The 11,845-nt window shown below is 48.8% G+C and overlaps 1 protein-coding gene across 1 annotated transcript in view; it reads left to right on the forward strand.

Moving 5' to 3' along the window:
• The window catches only part of PRKD2 (protein kinase D2), a 30,615-nt gene extending 21,244 nt beyond the window's left edge, over window positions 1-9,371 (forward strand). The window contains exons 15-18 of the mRNA XM_065898522.1: window positions 3,164-3,262; window positions 6,808-7,075; window positions 8,499-8,584; window positions 8,919-9,371. Of these exons, the coding sequence (XP_065754594.1) occupies window positions 3,164-3,262; window positions 6,808-7,075; window positions 8,499-8,584; window positions 8,919-9,131 (666 nt within the window). The 3' untranslated portion in view covers window positions 9,132-9,371. The remainder of the gene's footprint in view (window positions 1-3,163; window positions 3,263-6,807; window positions 7,076-8,498; window positions 8,585-8,918) is intronic.
• The last annotated feature ends 2,474 nt before the right edge of the window (window positions 9,372-11,845 follow it).

An 11,845-nucleotide genomic window follows, 5' to 3' on the forward strand; every position in this document is an offset into this window, starting at 1 on the left:
ACATATATAACGCTACGGTGTTCTGCCTCTTACTTTCACTTTAACAGTGCTTCTGGAAGACTGTTCTATTTCAGTGTGTAGTTAGCAGAACCGCCTCTTTTTCTTAATTGCGCCCCATGACGGATATCACCAAATTCCCCAGTTGCTGAGCATGTAGTTGGTTTCACTATTCCACTACTGCAAACAACATCCTGTGAACATTTGTCTACAAACGTCGACAGGTTCTGGTGGCAGAATTTCAATAGAATACATTTCGAAGAGTAGACTCCCGAGCCCAGGGAAATGTGCTTTAAATTTTTAAAAAAGGTGTTGCCTGGTTATTCTCTAAAACCTCTTTCTTTTTTTTAAATAAATGTATTCATTTTTGGCTGCGTTGGGTCTTCATGGCTGCGCGCAGGCTTCTCATTGCGGTGGCTTCTCTTGTTGCGGAGCTCTGGCTCTAGGCGCACGGGCTTCAGTAGTTGTGGCGAATGGGCTTGGTTGCACCATGGCATAGAGGATCTTCCTGGACCAGGGATCGAACCCACGTCCCCTGCATTGGCAGGCAGATTCTTAACCACTGTGCCACCAGGGAAGTCCTCTAAAACCTCCTTCAATCTTTGTTCTCACCAACAAAGTTTGAGGGTGTCTATTTTCTCACTCCTGACTAACTCTGGATAATATAATCACCAGGCTTTTTGTTTGTTTGTTTGCCATGCTGCATGGCTTGCAGGATCTTAGTTCCCCAACCAGGGATTGAACCCAGGCCACAGCAGTAAAAACACCTAGTCCTAACCACTGGACAGCCAGGGAATTCCCAATATAATCACCAGTCTTTTTTTTTTTTTTTTTTAATGTTATTTATTTATTTTTGGCTGCATTGGGTCTTCATTGCCGCGGGTGGGCTTTCTCTAGTTGTGGCGAGTGGGGGCTACTCTTCCTGGCGGTACGTGGGCTTACCATTGCAGTGGCTTCTCTTGTTGCTGAGCACGGGCTCTAGGTATGCAGGCGTCAGTTGTTGTGGCACGTGAGCTCAGTAGTTGTGGCTCGTGGGCTCTAGAGTGCAGGCCCAGTAGTTGTGGTGCACTGGCTTAGTTGCTCTGCGGCATGTGGGATCTTCCTGGATCAGGGCTTGAACCCATGTCCCCTGCATTGGCAGGCAGACTCATAACCACTGTGCCACCAGGGAAGCCCAATCACCAGTTTTAAAGGTGGAAGAATAATACTACATGTGGCTTCATTTGCTGGTTTAAAAATTATGGGTGAAGTTGAGCATATGTTCACATGTTTATTGGCCTGTGCTTTATGCACTCTTTGCCCATTTTTCAATTGGATTATTCTTATTGAATTGTAAGAGCTCTTTGTATATGAAGGACCCTGGATCTTTGCTGCTTGTGTTGTACCCATCTCTAATCCCAGTATTTCTTTTCCTCTTTATTTTGTTCATGGTTTACTTTCATTTTCTGGGTTTCACAGCCTTCCTAGAAGGATCTTCCCACCTGGCTGGTTCCACACCTGATTCTGGGACATGTTCTCTGTTGGTTGCAAAGTCCCCTGTGCTGGCTTCGTTTCTCCAGGCCCAGCACCCTTGCTCTCCCAAGCTGTGTGCCTTTGTCAGGCTGACTTGCAGGGTGGGGTTAGAAACCCACTGAGGCAGGCTCATCCAGACTTCAGGTGGGGAGAGGAAACGGCCTGCCTTCAGCAACTGAGGCAGTTTCTCTTTCTGGTCTTTCATCTCTTCCTCTCTTTTTGCCTGTGCTCTTCTCTTTCTCTTTCCCTTTGCAGATTTCTGCTTTTTGCCTCTTGCCTGCCCCACCCCAAGTCCTGTGCTAAGCCCTATACCTCATGAACTTATAGGCTTCACAACCACCTTTGAGGTAGGTATTACTATAATCCACATCTTACAGATGAGGAAACTGAGGTGGAGGGAGGTTCCTAGGTCTTGCCCAGGGTCACACAGCTACAAGGTCACATCGCTAGGTAGCAGTCTGGCCAAGGTTTGAACCTGGGTCTGTCTAGCTTCCAATCTGCACTTTCTGTTCACCACATTTACTAGGGGTTGGAAAAATAAAAAAACTGAAGATCAGTAGAAGAGGATGTCCATATACGTCTTTGGATCTCAGTCTCCCTGTCTGTAGAATGAGGAGCTTGGACCTCAGCAGTAGCTTTCAAATAGCATTTCCTTCTCGAAAATCATCCAGCAAAAACAATGAGAAAGTACAAATACTTCAGTTCTAAGATATAGATTACAACTTCATGCTTATATCACTCTGTACTTCTGGTGTATTTGGCATTTTGTTTGGGTTACCTAGAATCAAGGAAAATCATGGCTCCCACAGATTAGTGGTAACAGATGGTAACAGTTTTTTGGTTTTGTTTTTTTTTAAGTCAGCTCACCTTGCCATCATAGAATACTCTTGAATTAATAGATACAGCAGGAAAAGTTTTATTTGAAACACTCACAGGAATATGTCTGCTAACAGACCACCACAAGAATAATAACTAAAAACAGCAACAATACTAACAGCTCACATGGAGTGCTTGCTCTCTGCCAGACACTGCCCTAAGCACTCTATATGCCTCAACTCACTTAAAGCTCACAGCAACCCATGAGGATGGGTACTGCTATTACCCCCATTTTACAGGTGAGAAAACTGAGACCCGGAGAGGTTAAGAGACTTGCCCTAGGCAACAGGCTAGTAAGTGTGGAGCCAGGTTTGCTACCTTGGTAGGCTGGCTCTACAATCCCCCCACCTCTTAAAGGTGTTACGTTTAATTTATAACATGTCATGTTGGTATTGTTTGTATTGTTTCCATTTTTTTAATGGCTGAAAAATATTTTTTTTAAAATGGAATCACACAATAGTACCTCCTTGAAAGCCACTGCTTTATTGATAGCACTTTTTCATCCTGATCCACATGCCAAAGTGTCTCAGGAGCTTCCCAAATCTCTGCTCCAGTTCAGCCTTCCTAGAATTGTATGTCCAACTCCTATCTATGATGGAAATGGTTCTGGAGTTTTGAAATTCTTCGTTGGTGCTCCAGTGCCTCCCCTAGTGCTGGGGGGCATCTTTAGGGGTACAGAGTAGGGCATGGATGGGGTGTGGAGGGCTGGCTGCTGAGGGCAGAATCTTGGGGCAGGGACCTTTCTAACTTTCTTACTGGCTCCATTGCCTCCCCTCAGATCCTGGTGGCTTTGAGACACCTTCACTTCAAGAATATCGTCCACTGTGACTTGAAACCGGAAAATGTGTTGCTGGCGTCAGCCGACCCATTTCCTCAGGTCAGACATATCTCCTCCTGATTTGGGGAAGTCCATCCAGTACTGGTGGTGGGTGGGGATTGTATTAATCAAGATAATTACTCAGACACAGAGACCCAAGATAATGGCCTAAATGAGATAGAGGCTTGTCTCTCGCCCGTGTAGGGTCCAGCATAAGCATTTTGAGGGTGAAAAAGCAGTTCCATGGTGTTGGGACCACAGCTCCTGCTGTCTTGTTCTGGCCTCTCTATGGTGTTGCCTGGTCTTCATGGTCCATGATGTGCTGCTGCCGCGCCCCCACTTGTAAAAAGATAATGGGGGTGGGAGGAAGGGAGGAAAGAAATGGGGTAGAAGAAATGGATACAACCTTTACCTTCCCTAAGGCAATACTTTGAAGTTGCATGGGGCACTTCTCACATCCCATTGACTGGAACTTTATCACGTGGTCATGGTTGGCTGCAAAGGGAACTGGGAAATGTAGTTTTCATTCTGGGTGACCATGTGGCTCATTAAAAATTCAGGATTTTTATGAAGGGGAGAAGCAGAGAACAGATATCAGAGGGGGCCACTGGTAATGTCTTCTGTGGGTCTCTTAGGAAAACAGTTTTGATGAGCCTCTGACTAGTCGATGAGAACCCCCTTGGGGCAGAACCAGATTAAGCAAGAGTGATGATTGTAACAGCTACAGTTGATTGTGTGCCTACTGTGTTTACGGACCTTTAGTTACAGGTTCTCATTTAGCCCTTCCACATCCCTGTGAAGTTTTTGCTTTATTATCTATGTTTTGTGATTATTTCATTTCATTTTAAAAGTTCATTTTGGTCACCAGCTAAAAATTACTGTGTGCCTGCTTTGTGCCAGGCTCCATGCTGGGGCATTAGGAACTGTGGTAAGTAGAGACATCCCCGTCTCTATGCCCACTGGTTTACAGAGGGGGTGGGGGGGGTGGTGATTTTGCCCCCCGGGGGACATTTGACAATGTTGGAGACATTTTTGGTTGTCACAACTGTTTGGGGGGGGGCAGTTGCTACGGGCATCTAAACACCCTACAGTGCACAGCCCCATAACAAAGGATTATCTTTCCCTAATGTCAATAGTGCAGTGAATGAGAAGCTCTAACTTCGAGCAGTAATATCCGCTAGAAATATAATGTGAACCATATGTGTAATTTTACATTTTCTAGTAGGCACATTTTAAACAGTGAAAAGAAACTGGTGAAATTAGCTTTAATAATTATTTAGTATATCTAAATATGACAATTTCAACATGCAATCAACATAAACATTATTGAGTTTTTTTTAATTAAAAAAAGTATATTTATTTATTGGTTTGTTTGGCTGCGCCGGATCTTAGTTGCAACATGCAGTATCTTTAGTTGCGGCATGTGAACTCTCTGCTGCAGCATGTGGGATCTAGTTCCCTGACCAGGGATCGAACCTACGCCCCCTGCACTGGGTGCATGGGGTCTTAGCCACTGGACCACCAGGGAAGTCCCAGCATAAACATTATTAATGAAATATTCTTTCTTTTCATACTGTGTTCCAAATCCGGTGTGTATTTTACACTTACAACACATCTCAATTCAGATATTAAATTTCTATCAGAAATACTCGGTTTTGTACTTAGATTTCATAAAATTAACCGTTGGGAAAGTAGATTGACACACCCAAGTTGTTCCAAGCATATTTAAAAGTTTTCCAATAACAAAATCTAGAATCCCTTTTTATTTTTATTTTATTTTTTATTTTTGACAGTACCGCACGGCACGTGGGATCTTAGTTCCCCAGCCAGGGATCAGACCCATGCCCCCTGCAGTGGAAGTGCGGATTCTTAACCACTGGACTGCCAGGGAAGTCCCTAGGATCACTTTTTAAATATAAATTAATTAAAATTAAATAGAAAGTAGTTCCTCAGTTGCACTTGCCACATTCATGTACTCAGCAGCCACATGTGGCAAGTGGCCACCATATTGGACAGCAAAGATCATAGAGGGAAGAGCAAATGTTGATCAAATTGTCCCCAAAATGTAATTATATCTGTGATGAGTTCCGTGACACAGTTCTATGAGCTCACGTAACTGTATAGCCCAGTGGAGAGTCAGAGAAAACCTATCTGAAGAAGGAGTAGTTTTCTGGGGGGACAAGTGTTCTAGGCAGCTGGAACAGCCTGTGCAAAGGCCCTGTGGTGGAAAGATCTGTACTTTTGTTTTTTTAACAGCTTTATTGAGATATAATGCATATACTATACAATTCACCGATTTAAAGTATACAATTCAGTGGCTTTTAATGTATTCAGAGCTGTGCAACCATCACCACGATCAATTTTGGAATATTTTCACCACCACAAAGGAAACCTCATACCTCTTAGCCAACATCCTCCAGTCCCATCATCCCCCCAACCCACAACCACTAATCTGCTTTCCACGGATTTGTCTGTTCTGAGCATTGCATATAAATGGAATTAAATATATGGAATATACAATAATATAATATGTGGTCTTTGTGACTGGCTTCTTTCACTTAGTTAATGTTTTCAGGGTTCACTTATGTTGTAGCATGTGTCAGTACTTCACTTCTTTTTATGGCCATAAAGTATTCCATTGTAAGATAGGTAGAAAAGGGTGAATCTTAGAAAAGGAAAAGATTATAAGGTCTGTCAAAAGGGCAAAGGATCTTAGGAAAGGGTGGTTTGGCTGTCACATTGAGATTTGGGTCAGGGGTTGGGGTGTGGCTGTTTTTGAAGGCAACAGAGGCTCAGGGCAATAGTCAGCCAGAGAAGGGTTTTGTGTAGGGGAGGGACAGTATGTGAATAGAGGTAGCAGCTGCCCATGGACTGGCAAGCAGCAGACAGGACCTTGAACCCAGATATTGCTGACTCTAAAGCCTGTCCATGACCCTAGACTGCCCCCAACAAGGGCAAGGTAAGTTCTCACCTGTTACCATCTGGATACCACCGTCAGAGATTTACATGTTCGGTCCCGCTTAATCCCCAGGGAAGCCTGAGCGGCAGCTGCTGCCAAGCCAGAAGACAAAACCCGTGCTGGGAGAAGTTAGGTCCCTCCGCTGAGATCACCGAGGCTCGCTCTATGCCTGCCGCTGCTCCTAACATCTTCCATATATTTCAATTCACACACCCTACCCTTTAAGTAGGAACTGTTAGCATCTCCGCTATGCAAAAGAGGAAGCAGAGGCACGAGGAGGTTGAGACCTGCTCGATGTGACAGAGGTCAAGTGGCAGGGAACCTTTATGGACCCCTCACTGCATGCCGGGCATTTATTGTCCTGTGAGCTTTAGATGGATCAACTCAGGGAATCCTCACGGCCGCCCTCTGATACAGGCGTTGGGACGCTCCCCCTCGTCCTCCTCCTCCTCCTCGTACAGATGAAGAAACTGAGGCACAGAGAGAGGAAGTCACTTGCCCAGGGTCACCCGGCTAGTGAACAGAGGAACCTGGATTCGAACCAGCGTTCGAGTTTGCCTGGAATACCGTGGTGGGGTACACTTGCGGAGGGGCGGGAAGCACGACCTCCACACACCCTCAGACCCTCTACCCTTCGCCTCCGCAGGTGAAGCTGTGTGACTTCGGCTTCGCGCGTATCATCGGCGAGAAGTCGTTCCGGCGCTCGGTGGTGGGCACGCCGGCCTACCTGGCGCCCGAGGTGCTGCTCAACCAGGGCTACAACCGCTCGCTGGACATGTGGTCAGTGGGCGTGATCATGTACGTCAGCCTCAGTGGCACGTTTCCCTTCAACGAGGACGAGGACATCAAAGACCAGATTCAGAACGCTGCCTTCATGTACCCAACCTGCCCTTGGAGCTGCATCTCAGCGGGAGGTGTGGGACTCACCTGACCCCTGGGCCGAGGCGAGGGCCGAGGCCCCCTGGTGGGGGCATGGTGGGAAGAATGGGCGGGGCCGCAGGAGGGTTGGGCCCTAAGAAACAGCCTGGTGTCATGAGGGTGGAGCCTAGTGATGGAGCAAGGGTATGGGGAGGACCGTCTTTTAAACAGGGAGGCCAGGACCTGTGACGTTGGGCTAGGGACTCAAGAGGGTGTATGGAACCAGGGTCCCCAGACTCAGGCCTAGACTAGGTCATGTGATTTGGAAAGGCAGTGTCCTAGCAGCGCTAAGACAGACCCTTGCCGCCTTGGGGGCTAAGACTTGGCTTGTCTAGGGTGGGACCAGGAGAGGGACTAGACCTGAGAAAGCCAACGGGCTGGGGTGGCCAAGAGAAGGAACAGATCCTCCCAGGGCACTGGCTGGGGCCTGGAGTCTTTGGGGTTATGACCCCAAAAGGGTTAGTCCTGCAGAAGCGGTGGGACCATGGGGCAAGGTTAAGAAACACGGGCTTGGCTAATTTGCTGGGTATTGGGTCTGTGACTGGGATGGAGATGGGCCTGGGGCCATGGTGTTGGATCCAGTGATGGAGGGAGCTGGTTTAGGGGCATGGCTAGAGGAGGGGCAGGGCCATGGAGGGTTTCTGAAGCTGTCCAGGAGGAGGACTGACCAGCCCTGAGACCAAAGTCACACCTGGAACCTGGGAGCAGGTGGAGCTCAGAGAAGCATATGGTGGCAGGGGTTGGGGGCCGGGATGGAGGCAGATCTTGGGATCTCTGCACATAGGGGCTGTGGCGTTGTGACCTGCTAGTGTGATGCGCCTGCCGACTTCAAGATGGGCCTGGGAAAATTAAGTCCTGAGGCCGTGGCTCTGGGGCAAAGCCAACTCTGAGGGTGAGCTAAGGGCAGGGCTAAGATACTAGGGTGCATCAAGAAGCCTTAGATAAGTTAGAACAAGGGGCTGGTCCTGAAGCCAGAAGCTCAGGAGGACAGGAAGTGTGGGAGGGAGGTTAGTTAAGACAATCATTTGGGAGCTCCCTGCTGGTCTAGAGGTTAGGACTCCGCGCTTTCACTGCTGTGGCCCAGGCTCAATCCCTGGTCGGGGAAGTGAGATCCTGCAAGCCAAGATCCTGTATGTACTTGTGTATGACAAAACTTATGAAGGTGACATAGGAATGGGGAAACTGAGGTAGAGACGGAGAAGAGATGGAGGATCTGGTGTGTGTGCCTCGTGAGGGGTGGGGATAAATGTGTAATTTAATGAGGAAATGGGTGGGTGAGTGATTAGTGCAGGTGAGGCTTTCATGCCAGTGAAGAAGGAAGGCCTGGATGGCAGGGTAGTAGGAGGAGGGACGTCCTGTTGGAGGAGGGACGGCCCCACACCCCGCAGGGCTTGAGCCGTCTCTCTCCTTCCGGTGCAGCCATCGACCTCATCAACAACCTACTGCAGGTGAAGATGCGCAAGCGCTACAGCGTGGACAAGTCTCTCAGCCACCCCTGGTTACAGGTGATGCAGGGGCGGGGCTGAGAGCGAAGTGGGAGGGGCTGGCCCATTGGCTGGGTTAGAGGAAGGAGTGGAGCCATATCTCTTACTGGCTGCTAAGGTAGTGAAGGAGGTAGGTACATTTTTCATGGACGTGGAACGTGGCTGAGCCTCCCATTGGCTGGGCTGTAGAAGGGGGTGGAGCTAATTGGCTGGGTAGGTTGTGAAGGGTGTGCCTTCACCTTCCCTCGTACCCGGCTTCTCACTGGCAGGGCAGATCATATGGGGGCGAAGCTCTGGCCGCTATTGCCTGCCCTTGGTGCAGCACCCAAACTAACCCCTGTTCTCCTCCGCCCAGGAGTACCAGACGTGGCTGGACCTCCGAGAGCTGGAGGGGAAGATGGGCGAACGGTACATCACGCACGAGAGTGATGATGCGCGCTGGGAGCAGTTCGTGGCAGAGCACCCGCTGCCCGGGCCGGGGCTGCCAGCCGACGGGGAGCGCGGCGGGAGCCTCCCACCCCGGGACCACGAGATGCAGGGGCTGGCCGAGCGCATCAGTGTCCTCTGAGGCCTCGTGCTCCCGACCTGGCTGCCTCGTGATGCTCTCCTCCTGTCTTCGGAGAGGGGCCCTCCACGCCTTCCCAGCGATGAACTGTTCTAGGGGAAGCAGCTTCCAGCCCAAACTGGACACGCCCCGGGGAAGGGGCATGGCGGGGCTGGGGGCAGGGGCCGGGGTTATTTACAAAGCTAATTCCCCAGCAATTAAAACGGACTCATCCCTGGCCCAATGGCCTTGATCTTTTGGCCACACCGCACTCTCCTATCATTAGTTTGTTGTTCACCCAGATGGAGTTCACCTGGAAAGAAGATGGGATGGAGGAGGGATGGGGGAGGAGCACTGAAGGGGGAGGAGTTTTGGAAGGAGAACTAACTGGGGTAAAAAAAACACGTAGGGGGCTTCCCTGGTGGCGCAGTGGTTGAGAATCCGCCTGCCAATGCAGAGGTCAGGGGTTCCAGCCCTGGTCCGGGAAGATCCCACAGGCTGCGGAGCATCTAAGCCCGTGCACCACAACTACTGAGCCTGCGCTCTAGAGCCCGCGCGAGCCACAACTACTGAGCCCACGTGCTACGACTACTGAAGCCCGCGCGCCTAGAGCCCATGATCTGCAACAAGAGAAGCCACAGCAATGAGAAGCCCGCGTGCCTCAACGAAGAGTAGTCCCGGCTCGCCGCAACTAGAGAAAGCCCGCACACAGCAACAAAGACCCAACGCAGGCAAAAATAAATAAATTAATTAAAAAAAATATATATATATATATACAGAGGGAGCACTACCAGGAGGGAGGACTAGAAGGGGAACAGTGTGGAGGAGCATAGAGAGGAGAGGGAAGAGTAATGGAGGAGAGATGGAAGGAATGTGATCGGAGGGGGGATTTATAGAAAAGCAAGTAATCTCATGGCTTAACGGTTTAATTTTTTATTTGGTCTTATTGCTACTAATCACAACTATTAATAACAATGCAGTTAGCATAAGTCTGGTCCATGGTAGAAAGCTGATACACAATAGTTGGTATTTTCTTTTAAATTGATGCAATGACTTGTCTACACACTGAATGTGCTCATTCGTTGGTTCATCCTTTTCCCACACTGTGCTGGATGATGCTGGGGACACGGTGGTAACTGAGACAGCCCAGGTCCTGCCTTCAGGGGGGTTCACCATCCAGTGGGGGAGACAGACCTGTTCCCTGTGAGTGATGACCCAGAGTGGGGAGGCCTGGAATGGGAGAGCCCAAGAGGGTGGGGCAGCCTAGAGGGAGCCTGGGGGTCTGTGGGGCAGCTCTTCTGAGCGGACTTTTTTTTTTTTTTTAATATTTGGCTGCACCAGGTGTTAGTTGCGTTATGCGCGATCTTCATTGCGGTATGCGGATCTTTAGTTGCGGCATGCGGGATCTAGTTCCCTGACCAAGGATCGAACCTGTGCCCCCTGCATTGGGAGCGTTGAGTCTTAACCACTGGGCCACCAGCGAAGTCCCTGAGCTGACTTCTTAAGGTTCATCTTGGCCCTGAGGTTGTAGACAGAGGGAACCTCTCTCTTCCTTTGACCCCTGCCCTTCAGCTCCCTAGCTCCCCGTTGTTCACTCAGATTTTTGGCCCTACAGCTGAAGGCAAGCAATCAGAGCATGCACTTAGACAAGTTCTCTTTACACCTTGGTCACGCTTGGAGTTACACGCCATAGTTAGAGATTTTCCCGAGCCCCATAAAAACAGGGTGGTATTTAGCAGCCGATTTAGGCTAGTACCCAGAGCTTACGCTCCAAGTCTTTCCAATTTATATCAATTAGTCCATTTGCTGGTCGGTTCCGGAGTTGCACCTCTTGAGTTTGAAAAAGCTAAATGAACTTCAGTCAATGAGGATCTCCAAATGAGCCAGAACACCTCCGAGGCATAATCTAAGCCAATACTATGGGGGAATAAATGTCTCTTAGACTCCATCCTGAATGCTTCTCCTAAACCTGACTGGTCTAAAATCCAGGAGTGTAGACAGCAGAGACCCAAATCCATCTGCAATGATACAGCCAGTCCAGGAAATGTATGGAAAGGCCTGGTCCTTGACAGTCACACCGCTTCTATCGTGGCCACGAGTTTTGTCAACATTCTGAGACCAAAAATTAGAGACATGATGAAAAACCATGTTAGCTGGAGAAATGCCTTGATTCCAGAACTCCAAGAGAGCCCAACATGAAGATGCAGGAAAAAAAAAAAAAATCCACACAGTCCAGTTTAAGACCCTGCTACTTAAACAACGGGAGAGGAAAAGAAAAAAACGTCCATCCTATCAGGGCCATCACAAAACACTAAACCAAATCTTGACAGAGACAGCTATAGGTACTGTAAAGAAAAGGGACGTTGGATTTGAGACTGTCCAGCTTTAAAATACAAAACGGAATTGGATTCCATCTCCTCAGGGACTCCCAGCAGATTTTTTCCTCTGTGTCCATAAACACCCTTCAATCCACAGAGGGAAATGACCATTCTCATTAATGGATGTGCTAGCCCTGGCTTTGTAGATACAGGGGCCACCCCACCCCCTTAAGTATCTCATAGTCCCCCCCACCCCTTACCCTCCCTTGGTGCCCAGCAATGATTTTTAAATTGATTTATTTATTCATGGCTGCGTTGGGTCTTCGTTGCTTCTTAGTGGCTTGCTTCTTGAGGGCTACTCTCCATTGCGGTGCATGGGCTTCTCACTGCAGTGGCTTCTCTTGTTGCAGAGCACGGGCT

The sequence above is a fragment of the Phocoena phocoena genome, chromosome 20 (genome assembly GCF_963924675.1).
Source record: "Phocoena phocoena chromosome 20, mPhoPho1.1, whole genome shotgun sequence".
NCBI lineage: Eukaryota > Metazoa > Chordata > Mammalia > Artiodactyla > Phocoenidae > Phocoena > Phocoena phocoena.